Genomic DNA, 18,738 nt, shown 5'->3' with positions numbered 1-18,738 from the left:
GGTGGGGCAGGGTCCCACCAGGGTGGTTTCCAATGGAGTTGGGGGGGGGGGGGCAGCACTGTGGCATAGTGGGTAAAGCCGCTGCTTGCAGGGCAGGCATCCCATATGGGCATGGGTTTGAGTCCTGGCTGCTCCACTTCCGATCCAGCTCTCTGCTGTGGCCTGGGAAAGCAGAAGAAGATGGCCCAAGTGCTTGGGCCCCTGCACCTGCGTGGGAGACCCAGAAGAAGCTCCTGGCTCCTGGCTGCAGATTGGCACAGCTCCAGCTGTTGCGGCCATCTGGGGAGTGAACCAGCAGATGGAAGACCTCTTCCTCTCTCTCTCTCTCTCTCTCTCTCTGCAATTCCACCTTTCAAATACATAAATAAATAAATCTTGTTTAAAAATAAAACAAAGTGAGTGGGTGCCAGTCTCTGTCATTCATTCATCTGGCTTCCGGCGGGGGGGATGGGCACCCAGCTGGAGTCTCTCACGGCCTTGGTTCCTCCCCCCAGAAGCCCACAGAGCCCCGGGGAGCTGCAGGTGGCACTGCTGAAACCAAACCCAGCCTAGCAGGACTGGGCTCTTCCACCTGGGGACCTGCCCCGGGACGGCCCCCTCCCCCCGCCAGCTGCCCTGGACGTCTGCAGGCCAGCATTCCCTGTGTGACCTTGCTCTCCTGGGATTTGGGTCCCAAATCTCTAACAGGGGCATCTTCCTGGCCCCTCAGAGCCCGGGGACCACCTGGAGGGGAGAATGCCGGAACCCAAGACTCAGCGCCTCCTCTTCTTCATCTACAACACGGGACGATGAAGGGGTTGGCAAGGATGCAACGGGCCAACGTTGGTACAGCCAGCACGTACCATCACCACGAGCAGTGTCTGTGACGGCACAGCACCGTGAATGTGCTTAACTACACCGTACTGGATGCTTCAAAATAGCCAACGTGGTAAACATTCCGTTCTTTGCATTCAGAGTTGCATTGTCTTCCCAGATTGCTCCAATAACCTCAACTAGTCCGCCTGCCTGCTTCCAGCGGAGTCCCTCCAACACCTCCGCACAGTGTCCACCAGGGGGCGCTCCAAACCACACCTCTGATGCCCGTCCCCCAGCCCTAACTTTCCCGGGCTCCTCAGGGGCTCCAGGGGACATAAAGCCAGGCCACTGACCCTGACCATGTGGGTCGCCGTCTCCACTCCAGCCCCAACTTCTGCATCTGCTCAGTACGGAACGAGTCCCAGGACCTCTGCACCTGAGTTCCCTCTACCTGATGCTCCCCTCCTCTGATGCACCTGTGGGCCTGGGCAGCCCCAGTCCCTTCCTCCAGGAGGCCCTCCATGACTGCCAAACAGCAAATCACCCCAACTGCTCTCTCCCCGGTCACTCGTGATGCCCCGGCCCCATTCCCTCCGTAGACCTTGGTAACACTGCAGAGTCTCTCTCTTGGAGCCTGGCTCCTTGGTTAAGATCTGTCTCTCCCCACCACACGATGAGCTCCAGGAGGGCAGCTGCCACACACATCCTCTTCACTGCTGGCCCTGAAGGGCCGAGGACAACCCAGGAGCCACGGCAGACGTTCAATCAATGTCTCGAAGGCATGAATGGGGGGAGGAACCAGTGGCTAGTATTTATCATCCTGGATTACGTAATTACTTGTTTACAGTCTATTGAATGTGAGCAGTTTTAAGCCACAGACTAAATTACTCATCTGTATATTCTTACAACTATGGAAAAATCTTACTAAGGGAGTAAAAGATGGATGGATAGATAGATGAGAGGGTAGATGGATGGGTAGGTGGATGGATGGTTAGAAGACTGGATGGTAGGTGCATGCATAGATGGATGGGTAAATGGATGAATACAAAATATCTCGTTTAAGAGCAGGAAACAGAAGTTTTCTGATCTCTCTGGCTGCTTTCAATCCAGAAAATGGACTTTCATCAGCTGAGATATCAGCTGCTCATTTTCCCTGCACTTTCCAAGAAGCAATTAACCGCAGGGGTCAGCCACGTTTCAGGGCATTCCTGTGCTGACCAGGGGCCTGGGGCTGCCGGCGTCTGCACACTTACTCCCCTACACATTGTCCACTGCCCAGACTCACCGGGCAGACGGGGTCACTCCAGCCGCGGCGCCAGCCCCACCCAGCCTATGTCTCCCAGCTCCCTTCATGCCCTGCCACCCAGCAGGCTCTCATCTCAGCCCAGAAGCCCAGGTCCCAGGATACACGTCACATCCCAACACACAGGTGGTCCTCTCGGCCCATCCCCCCATCCAGTCCTCCCACGTTGAGGACCGACATCCCCTCCCTGCCCCCAGCTCCTCTTGCGATGTGCAATGTGCAGAGCTGTCTGTCCAGGGACCAGACCAAGGCTGCAGCCCTTGGAGGCGGCCTCCTGGGCTCCTTCTCACCCCTACCCAGCTGATGGGGGGTTGACACCTTCCTACGGTGATCAACAGAATCTGTGGGCTCCCCCCACCGCCCTCCCACCGCGCCAGTCCCTGGCACAGAGACACCCGGGCTGAACGCTATCCAGCCGTCCTGCAAGCGCCCCGAGGACCCCAGGCGCAAAGACGGCGACGTGATGACAATGGGGCTCTGCCTGGGAAAGCAAGGGGCAAGACTTCTCCAGCAAGCGGTATGGGGAAGTCGCCGCACAGCGTGGAACAGCCAGATCACCTGCTTCATCTAGAAGCTTCCACAAGAGGCCCTGCAACACAGCCGTCCGTCCAACACCTGTGCAACCTTCAAGACGGAGGACAAGCATCCCCAAGGGAGTCTCTGCTTCCTCGAGGGAGGCCTTGGCGCTTGAGCACATTAAATGAGAGAATGAAGCAGGCGTAGCTCGCGACACAGCGCCTGGCGCGCAGTACGTGTTCGGCAAACCGCAGCTGTCCGAGCCCAGTGCCGTTGACCATTACGTCCTTACTTCTCTGCCTCGTTCTAACTGTCGCCCATCGCTCAGCACATGCAGACAGGGTCTGTCATCAAAAAGACTGACGCCCCCAAACCTCCACCTCAACCAATCCCAATCCAGATCATTCGCTGTGGCCCCGCCTCCCCGTTGGAGCACCCTCCTCTCCTCTTCCTTGTTCCAGCTAACCAGGCCCTCCCAGGCGTCCCTGGATGGGGATGGGGAGGACCTCCAGGGCCCCTCACGCAGGCCTGGCGCACAGTAGGCCCACAAAGGAAGGCACTCAGGACTACACGGGCCAGTGGATACTGCCTGGGGAATTCTTGTGGTCACCAGCGGTCAGCCCCAGCCCATCACCACCCACGGCAGCTGTACCTGCACCTGCACCGTCATGGTCCACAGCTCAGTCACCACTGTGGTTCACAATCCCTGCTCCAGTGCACACCAAAGTTCACTTTCTCAGGGGGTCGGGGAACGAGGGCCCCCGGGGAGGCAGGAGGCCCGGCAGGGACCTGGGTGGCCGCCTGGCCTCGAGGTCCTCAGGGAGCAAGGTTGGGCGGGGGAGCTGCAAGCATCAACCGAGGGGGTCACAGAGGCTCAGTTCTACCCCCAGCTCAGCCGCCTGTGGCCACAGGTCCTGAGCAACCTCCGTCTCCTCCGTTTCAAGAAAACTCCTGGGGCCCAGGAAGGCTTCCTCCCCGTCAGCTCCTCAAAAGCACACAGGAGAGGACCACAAACAACGAGGGCCACTCCCCAGCGGCTCACCTGCACTGGCACCCAGCACCCGGCACCTGGCACCCGGCACCCTCCTCCCTGGCAGCTCCTCCTTCCTCCCACCTCGCTGAGTCCCGGGCCAGATGGGAAACTCAGCTGATGTCTCCACACGCGCACACAAGTTCAAGTATAATCAGATAAGTACAGTCGGTGCAGCCTCAGAGGGGTTGAAAGGCTAGGAAAGCGATCATTTTAGAAACAATAAATAAAAATAAAAACAGGCGGGTTTGCAATATGTGGGAGTCTGGGGCTGGGATCTGGACCCTGGATGACCCTATGCGGCTGCTCAGCACACGTCTCCCTGAGGTCCAATTTCTTGCCCCGCCCCGTCACCCCCAGCCCCACAGTCAGGCTCCTCCCCCTCTCACACCCACTGCCAAGCCAGGGCCTGCCAAGCCATCTCCTCCACCCCCACTCCACAGAGGAGGAATCGGAGGCTCAGGGAGGTGACGTTTCCTGTCCATGGCCACACGGCTGGAAGGGACAGCTCCAGGACCTCCATGCAGGACCCTCCGTCTCCCCCAGGAGACCAGGCCCAGACCCCACAGACACGCCCAGAGCCGTGAATCCTAAAGACCCTGGTGAGCAGAGCTGGCATTGCAATAAAGATGCCCCCTCATGGGCCCCGGCCCTGGAACTCACCCAGGTACACGGGGCTCCCGGGGGGAGGGGCAGCTTCCCCAGGGTCCCGCGCGGCATTTATCCACCTCTGCGCACAAGTGAAGAACCGAGGGAGGGAGAGGAAGTCTAGCCACAGGAGAGAGCCAAGCAGTAACCAAACAGAGACGCAAAAATGAGACCAGCGAGCAGGACAACCACCAGGGTAATAATTACCAGGACAAAAACACCTGTGTTTGCCGCGTGCCGAGAACCACGCTCGGCGCGCCACGCGCTGTAGTGCAGGAGGCCCACATCAGCCCTATAAAGTGGATGCCATCATTATCCCCATTTTATGGATGAAGAAACTGAGGCCAGAGGCCTCTCCAAAGTCGCTCACGAATGCATGCAGACCCGGGATGTGAACCCAGCTCCACGTCACCACACCTAAGCACATTACACACACAGTGTGCGCACCCTCACAACAGAGCCAAAGAAACAGGAATGACCGAGCCGCTTTCCAGGTGAGGGGACGGAGGTGCAGAGAGAGGAGGGAACTCGCTCAAGATGTCAAAGAGCCCGAGAAGAGACGGTGCTGGGACTTGAACTTGGGACTTTCAGCCCCCGGGGCAGGTTCTCTTCCCCGCTCCACACCAGGCAGCTGGGGTTCCCCAGCTAGGAGTACCAGCGCCCGCGCACTGTCCACACGGGGCGCCGGCACAGTGGGCCAGGCAGCACCCACCAGCCAGCTGTTCACCCACGCGCAGCCCAGCAGCATGACCAGCCCCGCGGCGGTCACTCACCACGAAGGGCCCGCTCCTCTTGTCCTTGTGGAAGCTGTGGCTTCTGCGGGGGCCCAGGGCTGTGGGGGACACCTGTCGGGGCTGCTGCTCGTCCTTGGGGAAGGCAGCCCCTTTCCCCAGGTCTCGCGGTGGGACCTGAAACACAGAACACAAGAGGACTTCCCTGGGGGTTTGCCACTGCAGGCTGGGCAGCCTCACCCAGAGAGGCCCTCCTGTGCCGAAAAACAAGGACATCGAAGCCACCAGGAGTGCCACCTGGAGAGGGTCCAGCCTCAGCCGCTTCATAATGAACACAAGGGGCGGCCGTTGGATGCAGTGGGTAAGATGTCGGCTGTGACACCCACATCCCATGTCAGAGCCTGGGTTCGAGTCCCAGGTCCGATCCCAATTCCAGCTCCCTGCTAATGTACACCCTGGGGGGAACAGGTGATGGCTCAAGTACTTGGGTTCCTGCCACCCACGTGGAAGCTCCTGGGCTCAGCCTGGCCCAGACTCGGCAGCTGGGGGAAGGAATCAGCAGATGGAAGGCAGGGCGCTCGCTCACTCGCTTGGTCTGTCTTTCAAGTAAATAAAAAATAAGCAGCTATGTGACCTCCAGTGAGAGTCTGAACCTCTCTGAGCCTCAACCATCCGGGAAAAGCACAGTAGTAACAGTAGCCAGCTGCTAAGGGGGATGGGGAAACCAACTAAGGAACAGGGCATTCCGGGTGCATGACCCAATACCGCCACCAGGGGGCGGATGTGTGTGAGTCCCAGGAGCCTGGCTTGGCTCCTCTAAGCCTATTCCATTCTCGGCAGGGGCAGGGGCAGGGGCAGGGGCAGATCAGCCAGCCTCCCTACCACGAGGGGGAAGCCTTGGTGACCTCACTTTTAAACAACTCTGTGCATCCAAACACACGTGCACAGACACACGGAGAAACGCGGCATGCTTAGGCCACTCTAGTCCGCGTCCTGCCATTCTTCCCCACTCAGTTCCGTGTAAGGCAATCGGTCACAGTGCAGTAAACAGGGGGCTCTGGAAATTTATATTTTATCCCCATACACGGACAGGAAGGCCCAGAGAGGAGAGGCACCTGCTCAGGGACACACAGCATCAGCAAGAACAAGGCTGGGTTCTTGACCCCTTCCTTCTTGTCTTTCTTTCTTAAAAGATGTATTTATTTAGTTGAAAGGCAGAGTTACAGAGAGACAGAGAAACAGAGAGAGAGAGAGAGAGAGAGATCTTCCACCCACTGGTTCACCCCCCAAATGGCCGCAACAGCTGGGGCTGGTCCAGACTGAAGCCAGGAGCCCAGAACCCCATCCGGGTCTCCCATGAGGATGGTAGGGGCCCAAGGACTTGGGTCATCTTCCACTGCCTTCCCAGGAGCATGAGCAGGGACCTGAATTGGAAGCGGAGCAGTTGGAGCTGGAACCCGTGCTCACGTAGGAAGCCGGTGCTGGGAGCAGTAGCTTCACGCACCATGCCACGTCGGCCCCTTGCCTCTTTGCTTGACGCCTTCCAAGACTCTGGTTTTCCTCCTGCGCCGCCCCCCCACCGTTCCCACCAGCTGCAGCCTCGTCCTTTCCTCCGGGTCTCTCCTCATGCCCCGTCCCTTGGGTTTAAATCAATCCCATGTGCACCCAGGCGGCCCCCAATTCTGTCCCTCAGGTGGGAACTCCGGAGCCTGCACCGCCTGCTCACCATCTGCACCTGCCCAGAACAGGCCTCTTGATTCAGCTCTCTGAAAAATCCCTCATCCCCCTCTTTGCTTGTCCTCCAGCTGGGCCGGCCAAGGTCCTGGGGTCTACTCCGTTCTCCTCTCCACACCGCCAACAAAGCCACGGCTGTGCCTGCAGAGTGTGCTGTAAACTTCACAGCCTGCAGGCGAGTCAGCTCACAGATGGACTTGCATGAGCTAAAAACAGTAAAACTCCCGGAAGAAAATACAGGCATAAACCTTCATGACCTTGAACTAGGCAATGGCTTCTAATGTAATGACACCAAAGCACAAACAACAACAATGGACTTCCTCAAAATTCAAAACGTCTGGGAGCAGAGCTGTGGCGCAGCAGGTTAAGCCACCGCCTGCAGTGCTGGCATCCCACACGGGCGTGGGTTCAAATATCAGCTGCTCCACTTCTGACCCAGCTCCCTGCTAATGTGCCTGGGAAAGCAGTGGAAGGTGGCCCAAGTGCTTGGGCCCCTGCCATGCACATAGGAGACCTGGAAGAAGCTCCTGGCTCCGGCTTTGGCTTGGTTCAACTCTGGCTGATGCAGGCATTTGGGGAGCAAAACAGCAGGTGGAAAAGCTCTCTCCCCCTCTTTCTATAACTCTGTCTTTCAAATAAATAAATCTCTTTAAAACATTAAAACTTTAGCGCTCCAAAGAGGAACAATAAGAAAAAAGAGTCAGGGCCAGTGCTGTGGCATAGCGGGTAAAGCCGCTGCCTGCAGTGTCGGCATCCCACATGGGCGCTGGTTCGAGTCCCGGCAGCTCCACTTCTGATCCAGCTCTCTGCTGTGGCCTGGGAAAGCAGAAGATGGCCCAAGTGCTTGGGCTCCTGCACCCACGTGGGAGACTTGGAAGAAGCTCCTGGCTCCCGGCTTCAGATCGGCCCAGCTCTAGCCATCGTGGCCATTTGTGGAGTGAACCCCAGTGGATGGAAGGCCTCTCTCTCTCTCTCTCTCAATCTCTCTCTCTTTTTCTCTCTCTCCACCTCTACCTCTCTGTAAATCTGCTTTTCAAATGAATAAATAAATCTTTTTTAAAAATGAACAAGAAAAACAAGTTGAGTTGCATGTTCCTCTGTGAACAGGGCTGTGTGTCTATGAGAGCCGTGGGAAGGTGCCTGTGCCGCGTCTGTGTGTAGACCAAGGTCCCTCAGCCTCTGAGCCATGGCCATTTGGGGCTGGACCCCCCTGCACCTGCTGAGGACGCTGACCGGCAACCTTGGCCTCTACCCTTGGACGCCCAGAACAACCTCCTCCTGTTGTCACAACAAAACTTGCATGCAGACTTGGCTGAAATGGGCCCTGGGGTGGGGGGTAGCACCACCCGTGGCCAAGCAGCACGGAGGGGTTGGACGGGCGCCCTGCTGAGCAGCACAGAGGGGCTAGACGGGCACCCTGTCCGAGACGGCATCCTCATTTCAGAGAGGTTTTCTTCCCTTTCTTCCATGGCATATAAAACTCACACACGAGGACTGGGCACCATGGGGCGATTCCTTCCAGTAGCCACGGAGTCACGTCTAACCAAGTGAATATATCTGTGTCCTTGGACACCCAATAATGCTTTTTGATGAAAACATCCCAAATTCTGTCTTCCAGTTTGCATTCTTTAAAAAGAGAGAACGAGAGACAGAGACTCAAACTCAGGGGCTCCGGCATCGGAAGCGGACGTCCCCTGCAGTGTCGCCCCTTTCTGTGCCCAGTGCTTGCTCCAGGTTTGAATTTCTAACAAGCAGTATTTTGTACTGGTATCGGGTTTGGTTTTTGTTTTAGGGAGGGGTCCTTTGTTTTGGTTACTTTGGGGGTGGGGGGCAGGAATAAGCTCCATAACCAAAGATCTTCAGTCCACAGAAAACAGAGACAGGGAGCTGGGCCAAGCCTTCCCCATAGACCTGGCGAAGAAACAGATCCCCTGACAACCAGCACTGGCGGGGCCCGTGTGCTACTCCGGGCAGGCGGCCAAGCCAGGGCTGGGGGACAGAGCCGGGCCCAGGCGTCCCCTCCATGAGTCCCGGGCTGCGAGCAAGCACGTGTCACGTTTCCACGGCTGCGCCCCCCACTGCTCCCACAGCAGGCTGGAGGGGGCGGGCACAGGTGGACCCCACCCTGGGAAGCCTGCAGGCTGGGCGCTGCCCCTCAAGCCAGCCCGAGAACAGCCCTGCAAGGTAGGCAGGAGTCAATGATAGCCCCAGCGAGGAAACTGAGGCTCAGACAGGCAAAGTGAGCGCCTGAGACGCAGCGGGCAAGTGGCAGAGAGGTCAAACCCCATGCCGGGGGCTGAGGCCACATGCGGGGTGCTTAGTCCCCAGAGCAACAGGGTTGGGGGTGGGGCTTGAAGAGGGGATGAGGTCGCCAGAGCCCTGCCCCCATGAATGCAGTAATGAAGGAACAAGGGGCTTCCCGGTCTCCAGACCTGCTGAGAAAAGCAACTGTGCCTCAGGGGTCACCCCACCTTGGGGACTGCACAGCACGACATAGGGATGGGCGGTCGGCAACACCGGGCCTGGGGCCCGGGCTCTGGCCTGCCGCACCACGGCGCGGTGCCATTCCCACACGGCCGTGACCTTCCCACCTGCAAACCTCCGTCCGGGCTGTGCTCCTGCCGAGAGTGCCGGCACTGCCCCCATCAGCCCTGCACATGCACGCACACCCCTCGAGGCCGGGCTGGAGCCGGCACCTCCTCTGGGCCCCGGCCGGGCCTCCCTTTCAGCACCAGGCACTGACTGCTGTTTGGCTCCCTAGCCTCGCCCCAGCCTCCTCCTCCGCCTCCAAGACTCTTCGTTCAGCAGAGCGGCCCATTGCAAAGTAGCCCACTGCCCACTGGGTACCAGGCCAGTCCCGGGGCCCAGCGCTCGCGCGGCCACTGCTGCTCTGTAGCCTGGGCCAAGTTCCTCAGCTTCTCTTAGTCTCCATTCTTGGCCTCTGTAAGGGAGCTGCTCACAGCCACACTGGGTGCCGTGGGCCCAACACTCAGGTACGTGCCTGTGGCCCAGGTATCCTGCTACGTGAGGATCTCCCCCGGCCGCTGGGCACGCAGCCAGCGAGGGTGGAAGAGCCCGCGGATCAGTAACCCCAGAAACATCCTGGGGCAAGCACAGGAGGAAGTGGGAAACGCAGAGGCTTTCGGACAGGACAGCTCCAGAGAAGTTCAATGCCAAGATCAAATCCAAGTCCAAGCCCCCAGGTCCCCAGCGGGACTGAGCCTCAGGGGCCCATGTGATACCTGAATGACTGCCTCGCTTTGACCCCCATCCAGTTCTCAGGGATCACCCCCTAAAAACGCCATTTGCAAGGAGTTCCTTGGAGGGGGACCCATCCTCCAAGGACGCCCTTGTGGGACTGTCTGGAGGCTCACGTGAGAGTCCCTGTTCACCCATTCAATACACAGCTCCCGGACGTTCACAAAACACCCAGCACAATGCTGCTGGGTGCTGGGCAACAGAAGTGGATAGAACACAGCGTGCTGTATACAGCAGGCGCTCCACAGAGTTGCTGTGGATACCTAGGGGATATAGGAATGCACACATAACAGCATGCTGTATACAGCAGGCGCTCCACGGAGCTATCATGGATACCTGGAGGATACGGGAATGGACAACACAGCGTGCTGTATATAGCAGTCACTCCACAGAGTTGCTGTGGATACCTAGGGGATACAGGAATGCACACATGACAGCATGCTGTATACAGCAGGCACTCCACGGAGCTATTATGGACCTGGGGGATACAGGGATGGCCAACACAGCGTGCTGGTATACAGCAGTCACTCCGTAGAGTTGCTGTGGATACCTAGGGGATATAGGAATGCACACATTACAGCATGCTGTATACAGCAGGCACTCTACAGAGCTATGGATAACTAGGGGATACAGGAATGCACACATGACAGCATGCTGTATACAGTAGATGCTCCACGGAGCTGTCATGGGATGCCTATCATTATTGTCATTCTAGGCCCAAGATTTGAGACTGGTGGCCCAGAGGCTGCATGGAGCCAGCAGCCGAGCCTTGTTCTGATGGATCTGTACTTTTAATGAGTCGTTTCTTGCTAGGATGGGGGTCGGGTGAATGACACATAAAATCCTGGATTTTCAGATCTCTTGTTAAACGAGGTAGTGAGGCTGCCGAGAGCCAGCTGGAAGCAAGCAGCATGTGCCGCAGCCCCCACCACTCCCTGGAGTCCCACCCCAGCCCAGCCCCTCTCCTGTCTGAGTCCACGTGGCCCAGTCAGAGCTGCGTTTACGCGGAGTCGCTGTGCAACACTCAAAAGCCTTCCACTCACCTTGTGAGCATCTCGAGTCCTGGGCTCCCACGGACTGGGCCCTGTTTTGGCTTCCACGCTCTCTGCAGGGAGACTGGGCCTGCTGGTGGGCTGCTCTTGCCTCCTCTCTCGGGCATCCTGCATGATGGACAGGCCCTCTCGGATTCGGGCAGGGTGGCCCCTCTCCGAGCTGGCCCTCTTGACCTCCAGGGGTGATCTCACACCGTCACGTGGGTGGTCACCCCACTGGGCCGCACTGCCCTCCTCCTCCGCCTGCCCGGTGGCTGTCCTGGAGGTCCCTTTCTTCCGCTCTGCAGGGGGCGACCTGGGGGACCCCCTGGCTCCGCTGCCCAGGTCCTCCGGTCCCGAGGGCTTGGTCTCAGCCGGGGAATCCCGACCCACAGCCTCGCGGGGTTTACTGGCAAACGCCTGCTTTTCATCCACCACGATTCCCAAGAGTTTCTTCCTGGGGCCCTCGGGGGCAGCGGGGGGCCCTGGGTGCTTTTCGGGAGGAGCTGGGTGGGGAAGAGCCCAGAGGGGAGGGCTGGATTTGGCACTGGGGGCTGCCCCCGGGGTCTCTGCGGGCTGCCTGCCTGGGCCGGGAGCAGGGGCGTGGCTGGCATCAGCGACACCGGCTTCTTTCCAGAGCTGCTCAGCTTCGGGGGGCTCCTTCCAGCTCCTCCTCCTCCACGCCAGCCCACCGGGCGGGCCGGGCTTTTCCTGGGCCTCCTCCGAGACTCTCGCGGCCTGCTCCCTGTACTCGGCCATCAGCGCGTCAAGGTCCACGACACTGGATCTGTAGCCATCTCGGACCTTCCCTGGGAAGGTGTCACTGACCACCTCCGTCCTCCGTCTCCCCTGCACATCCCTGGCTCTGGGGTGACTGTGTGGGGTGGGCGTGGCCTGGGGCAGGCCGCCGCCAGGGGACGCCTTATGAAAACCAGAGTCTCGTTCTGACCCCCACTGGAGCCTCAGAGCGTCCACGTCGATGATCCTGTCGCCTGCGGGGGCCAGATGCTCTGTGGGCGTGGGCGGCGGGGTTTTAGGAACACCTGTCACGTCCTCACTCACGTCCTCACGCTCTCGTCCCTCAGCCCAGTTCTGACCGCCCGCGGTGTCCAACAGCTCCTCGCGGCGAAGAGAAACCAAAGGAGCCATTAAAGAGAGAGGAGACAGAGGTGGGGGGGTCTTTCTAGAATGTTCCAGCATGTGTTCAGGCGCTGGCCTCACGATGCTCTTTGCCTTTTGGATGTCAGGGATCTGATAGGTAACCGCGAAAAAGGTGGCCCTGGGCTCCACAGGGGACCCATGCCTCACGGCCGGGGAAGCTCGGTCCTGGGCAGCGCCTGCGTTTATCACCTGGGTCTGTGCCCGAGGGTGAGGTTTCTTTGAGGCATTGCCCGTGGGGGCCGAGTCACTTGTTCCTCGCTGCTCTGCCTTCACCGAGTTCTCGGCGGGGAGGAAGCTGAACGTGTCGAACTTCACGTCGTGGGGCAGTGTCCGCCGCCTCCACCTGTCCACTCTCTGGTCCGTGGGCCCGGCTCGCCGCAGCTGGACTTCAGGCTCCAGGAACTGGGCCAGCCTCGGGTTGCCCTCGCTGGCAGGTAGGACGAGGGATCCTCTCTGCACAGAGACCGAATCTGGAGGCGCTCGTGCTTGGGCGTCAGAGGGCTCAGCCTTGGCCTTCAAAGCGGGGTCCAGAGAGCCACCCTGGGGTGGCCCTCTTTCTGAGGCTGAGACACAGCCTCCTGGCTTGGTGCTGGCGCTGCTAGGGCCCTGCTGCGGGGACTCCCACAAGGCAGCTTTGACGGCCCTTGCAGAGCCGGCCTCGGGAGCACCCGGCTCCTCGCGGCCAGGCAAGGGGGCTTTCTGCCAGTTCACGGTCAGCCCCGCCGTCCACTTGGGAGACGAGCAGCCAGTGCCCCCGCCGGCCTCCTGCGTCCCTCGAGCTTCCCAAATCAAACTGGCCCTCTGGACAGCCCCCGCCTGGCCTCCCGGGTCAGCAGGGCTGGCAGCCTCCTGGGACAGCTGGCGCAAGGGTAGCGAGAGCCGAGACGTGCGGCTGCGGAGCGTCTGGGCCGTGGCCTCAGGCGCCGTGGCCACCGCCTCGCTGTGCGCCCGCTCCCCCACCGTGTGTACGACATCGAACTTGGGCTCGACCCTCTGGGACGCCGGGGGGCTTCCTGAGTACTTGCGGAAGGGGCACCGTCCTGGGTCTCCGTCCACCTTCTCTGTCTCGGGATTTCCAGGCCACTTGGAGCTCTTCCTGAGGGGGGCTGTTTCAGCGGGGTCCCTCCCCAGCCTGGGTCCTTTCTCGGGCCTGGCTCTGGGCTCCTCGGGGCTTTGGGTGCCGCCCAGGTCACTAGGGGGCGTGGCTGACAGACAGCGTCCTGATTGGTCGGCCACGCTGTGTTTCTCCACGTGATGCTCAAACACCGTGGCCCACACTGTCTGGAAGCTCCCGCCGTCTTCCGGGGTGGCTTCCCAGGGCCTCAGCGAGCGGCCTGGCTCTTGGGTGGAGCTGTCTTTCCGTTCTGTCTGCCTGGACTTCTCCCACAGGGTCCCAGACTTCCAGGGGCTTCTCGGGGCAGATGCTGCATCCAAACCTTGCCCCTCTTTGGGCTGGAAAACAGAACAGTACAAACGATCCCGTTAAAGGATTCAAACCGAGGAGGAAGAAGTGAGGCAACTGAAAAGGCTGGTCTCATCACCGGCAGGATGAGACACCGGAACACGGTGCAGACTGCAGAGGTCCAGGGTGGGCAAGCATGGGGGGCAATGGACCTAGGTGCCCCCTGGGCAATAGGGCAGGCACACCTACCGCGGATTTAAGACTCCTTCAGGGAAGCCTGGTCCCAGCAGTCAGGGGCTGCCTGAGATGCCTGCATCGCCTGTCAGAGTGCTGGGGTGCCATACCCGGCTCCGCCTCCAATTCCAGCTCCCTGCCAATGCGCCCCCTGGCGGCAGCAGGTGACGGCTCAAGTACTTGGGTCCCTGCTGCCCGTGTGAGTTCCTAGCTCCTGGTTCAGCCTAGCCCTGCTCTGGGTATGGTGGGTATTTGTTGAGTGAACCAGTGGATGGGACATATCTCTCCGTCTCTCTCAAATTAATAAAATTAGTTAAAACAAAAGATTTCTTTTTTCCCAGGACTTTCTTTGCCCACATGTACAAAGCAACATGAACGAGACAGTTTGGGCAGCACTGTTCACAAAACCAAAAGGGAGCAGAAATAGGGGCCGGTGTTGTAAAGCAGGTAAAGCCGGAGCCCCGGGATGCTGGCATCCCACGTGGGTACTGTTTCACGTGCTGGCTGCTCCACTTCTGATCCAGTTCCCTGCTAATGGCCTGGGAAAAGCAGTGGAGGATGGTCCAAGTGTTTGGGCCCCTGCACCCACGTGGGAGACTCTGATAAAGGTTCTGGCTTCAGCCTGGCCCACTCTTGGCCATTGTGATTACCTGGGGAGTAAGCCAGAGGGTAGAAGATATCTGTTTCTCCCTCTCTTTCAAAATAAATAAAACTTTAAACAAAAACAAAAAGGCACAGAAATAACCTAAATGCCCTTTTTTTTTTTTTTTTTTGACAGATAAACAGTGAGAGAGAGAGAGATAGAGAGAAAGGTCTTCCTTCTGTTGGTTCATCCTCCAAATGGCCGGCACTGCAACGATCCAAAGCCAGGAGCCAGGTGCTTCTTCCTGGTCTCCCAGGCTGTACCCAAGCACTTGGGCCATCCTCCACTGCCTTCCCGGGCCACAGCAGAGAGCTGGACTGGAAGAGGAGCAACCGGGACTAGAACCAGGCGCCCATATGGGATGCCAGTGCCGCAGGCAGAGGATTAGCCAAGTGAGCCACGGCGCTGGCCCTAAATGCCCATCTGAAGGGCACTGGCTAAATCAAACTCATTATAGTCACACAACAGAATACTATTCCACACGTGTTTGTATCTGCAGAAGGTGGCGGCTCTCAATGTCTGACATCCAAGGACATTTACAAAATAGCATTGACTTGTAGGGAGAACAGATTGCAGAACTGGATTTTTTTTTTTTAAAGATTTACTTACTTAATTATTTAAAAGGCAGAGCAACAGAGAAAGAGGGGGAGAGAAAGGGAGATCTTTTTTCCGCTGGTTCATTCCCCAAATGGTTCCAACAACCAAAGCTGCAACAGGCTGAAGCCAGGAGCACAGAGCTCCATCCGGGTCTCCCAGTGGTTGGCGGGGACCCAAGGACTTGGGCCCTCTTCCGCTGCCTTCCCCGGCGCATCAGCAAGGAGCAGGATCGGAATCAGAACAGCTGGGACGCAGACTGGTGCTCTGATACAGCACACCACAGCCACAAGCAGCAGCCCCTCAGAACAGGAAATGTATGAGACAAGTGTAACACGAGTGTGCATGTGTGTGCGTGTGTGTGTGTGTGTGTGCGTGTGTGCATGTGTGCATGCGTGCACACACGCAGATCAGCAGCCTGAAGAAAAGCTACAACTCCCACGGCGGGGAAAGAACGGAGGGTGAGAAGGAGACCATCTTCCTGTAATCTTACACACTCCGGCTCTGTCCGACTTCTGTAATACACACGTATTACTTAGTAGTCTTTCTCTGTTAGAAATGTCCACGTCAGCAGTTTAAACATGGAGTTACCTCGTCACCTACCAATCCCACTGCTGGAGAACACAAAAGACCTAGCAGTGTGATTGACAATCATGAAAGGCAGGGACAACTCAAACTGTTCACCAATGGATGAACAGATAAAATGTGATACATCTTGGGGCCAGTGCTGTGGTGTAGTGGGAAAAGCTGCTGCCTGCAGTGCCGGCATCCCATGTGTGTGCCAGTTCAAATCCTGGCTGCTCCACTTCCAATCCAGCTCTCTGCTGTGGCCTGGGAAAGCAGTGGAAGATGGCCCAAGTCCTTGGGCCCCTGTAGCGTGGGAGACCCAGAAGAAGCTCCTGGCTTCAGATTGGCGCAGCTCCGGCTGTTGTGGCCATTTGGGGAGTAAACCAGAGAATGAAAGATCTCTCTCTCTCTCTCTCTCTCTCTCTGCCTCTCCTTCTCTCTTTGTGACTCTGACTTTCAAATAAATAAATACATCTTTAAAACAAAATATGATTCATGTAAACAATGGAACATTATTCAGCAGTGAAAAGGAGTGAAATGCTGATTCATGCTGTCACGTGGATGCACCTTGAAGATGTTTTGCTAAAGAAAATAAGTCAGATCGTCACTGGGGCAGGCACTGCAGATGAAGCTGCGGCTCGCCACACTCAGTCCATGTCAGAGTGCCTGGTTGGAGCCCTGGCAGCTCTGCTCCCGATCCAGCTCCCTGCTGATGTGCCAGGGAAGGCAGTGGATGACAGCCCAGGCATGTGGGTCCCGCTACCCACACGGGCGACCAGGATAGAGTTCTCAGCTCCTGGCTTCAGCCTGGCCCAGCCTTGACTGTTGTGGACATCTGGGGAGTCAATCAGAGGACGGGAGATCTTGCCCTCTCTCTGCCACTTTACCTTTCAAATAAATAAATCTTTAAAAAAAGGAACAAGCAGGGCCGGCGCCGTGGCTCACTTGGTTAATCCTCCACCTGCAGCACCAGCATCCCATACGGGCGCCGGGTTCTATCCCGGTTGCTCCTCTTCCAGTCCAGCTCTCTGCTGTGGCCCGGGAGGGCAGTGGAGGATGGCCCAAGTGCTTGGGCCCTGCACCCGCACGGGAGACCAGGAAGAAGCACCTGGCTCCTGGCTTCAGATCGGCGCAGTGCCAGCAGTAGTGAACCAATGGAGTGAACCAATGGAAGGAAGACCTTTCTCTGTCTCTCTCTCTCACTGTCTATATAACTCTACCTGTCAAAAAAAAAAAAAAAAAAAAAAGGAACAATCAGCAGCAACCACTCACGACAGGCTCCATGCTGTACGTCTCCATTTACGCAGAGTATCCAGCACAGGCAAATCCGCAGAGAAGGGGTCTGGCGTTGGGTCACAGAGAGTTAAGCCACCACTTGTGACGCCAGTACCCCACGGCGGAGCGTCAGTTTGACTCTGCTTCTAATCCAGCTCCCTGCTAATGCGCCTGAGAAGGCAGCAGACAACGGCCCAAGTGCTTAGGTTCTTTTCACCCAGCTGAGAGTCCCAGATGGAGTTTGTGGTTTCTGGGTCAGCCCTGGCTGTTGCAGGCTTTAAGGGAGTAAACCAGCAAATGGAAGATCTCCCTCACACTCTGCGTTTCAGGTAAATACATCTTTAAACACCAGACCATCACATGTGTAAACAGCACTTAACATCCAGAGTGGCGCCAGGAGAGACATCATCATGGCTAGAAGACACTCTAAAAGTCCTAAATGAGAGTGAAAAAAACATTTCTCTGCTCCTGACTCGGTCTGATCCCCTCTGCCTGGGCCCAGCAGACTCTAGGAGCTCATTTTCCAGGAAATACAACCGCCCCACCCCCGAAGCCAAGATGCACTCAACACAGCGACTCCTCACCTTCTCTCTCCGTTCCTTCGGAAGCTCCCCGCTCGGCTCAGAACTCTTCTCATATTTGACCTCGTGTCTTGAAGCTGAACTTGAAAACCTGGTGCAGAAACCCAAGTGATTCTTAGTAGGGAGCCAGAACCTGTGCCTCCCCCGGAGCCCACACTCGGTGAGGCAGCCCTGACACTGTCGGAGCCACACTGCCCATTTGTCAAAAGGAGGGGGCCCAGCGGGGGGGGAGGGGGCACACCTTAAAGGCAGCATCCTGGGGTGGGCGGGCCTGGAGCTGGTCCAGCTCTCCCAGCTCCTCCCTGCCCACGCTTGGGTCGGCTTGTGACTCTCCTGAGCCCCTGTTTCTTCATCTATAAAACGGAGATAATGAACACCTTCCCCACCTCTTTCATAGGGCAGCTGAGGCCACCCAAGGCCCTAACAGCCCCAGGAGGGCGTTTAAGGAAGAGTGGAGATGTCCTGGCAGGGATCAGCCGTGGTTGCCGTTAGCAACCCCAGGCTCACAGCAGCCACATCAGGGTTGGCCACAGGTCTCAGAGGACACGGGGAGGGGTGGGGGGAGTCACAGAATGTGTAGGGGCTCGGGTCTGTCCCTGGCCCCCTGGGCCTCAGTTTCCCCACTTGTAAAGGGGAAGAGGGAGTGGAGCTGGAATCTTCCCACGCCCGCAGAGTGCAGCAGGTGCAAGCGCTTAGGGGGTTTGGAAGGAGAGGGAGGAGCAGACAGCTGGAAGCACTTGACTTTGATCACACCTGGCAATGTAGGGGCTGCCCCCCGGGGGTGGGGCCTGGGGCCACAAGCCCGTGTCTAACTATGGAGCTTCCGTTTCCCTGTCTGTCAAAGGCACTTTAAGGACGCGGTGAGAGGCGGCTTATAAGGCCTCGGCCCAAACGCCCCTAGCTCTGTTGTCTTAACTCAGGGTTGTTCGGGCCTCCTGGCTGTATGTGAGAATCATTTTGGAAGCTTTTAAAAACCTCTCAAAATAGAATCCCCTCCCCACACCAGCTGAATCAGCTCCTCTGGGGGTGGGGCCCAGACACGGATATTTTTCCCAGGTGACTGTCGCATGTCGCTCAGAGTCAACTCTGGCCCGGCTGGCTACCCTGGTTCCCAGGCCTCCAAGGGCCGTCTGCCCGGAGATTCTGCCCCGGAAGCTCCACCCCAGACGAAGTATGCTGGTACCATGCATGTCATTAACATGCCAGCAGATCATGGCTGGTGGCATCTCCCTCTG

At 58.0% G+C, this 18,738-nt stretch overlaps 1 protein-coding gene across 3 annotated transcripts in view; it reads right to left on the bottom strand.

Moving 5' to 3' along the window:
* The window catches only part of KIAA1671 (KIAA1671 ortholog), a 188,030-nt gene that overhangs the window by 114,644 nt on the left and 54,648 nt on the right, over nucleotides 1–18,738 (bottom strand). Inside the window, exons 1-4 of one of the 3 annotated variants that reach the window (XM_089322917.1) lie at nucleotides 17,745–17,893; nucleotides 17,507–17,594; nucleotides 11,059–13,659; nucleotides 5,066–5,200 (exon numbers count right to left, since the gene is read on the bottom strand). In XM_089322917.1, the coding sequence (XP_089179043.1) occupies nucleotides 5,066–5,200; nucleotides 11,059–13,659; nucleotides 17,507–17,594; nucleotides 17,745–17,758 (2,838 nt within the window). In that variant the 5' untranslated portion in view covers nucleotides 17,759–17,893. Of the gene's footprint in view, nucleotides 1–5,065; nucleotides 5,201–11,058; nucleotides 13,660–17,506; nucleotides 17,595–17,744; nucleotides 17,894–18,738 lie in introns of those variants that run through there. The other 2 variants (XM_070066040.2, XM_070066041.2) reach the window with 2 other exon arrangements.

Source organism: Oryctolagus cuniculus, chromosome 21, assembly GCF_051225735.1.
Source record: "Oryctolagus cuniculus isolate XC-2025 breed Fujian yellow rabbit chromosome 21, ASM5122573v1, whole genome shotgun sequence".
Classification (NCBI taxonomy): domain Eukaryota; kingdom Metazoa; phylum Chordata; class Mammalia; order Lagomorpha; family Leporidae; genus Oryctolagus; species Oryctolagus cuniculus.
The sequence above is the reverse complement of the archived record's forward strand: the minus strand, read 5'-3'. Positions and strand labels throughout refer to the sequence as shown.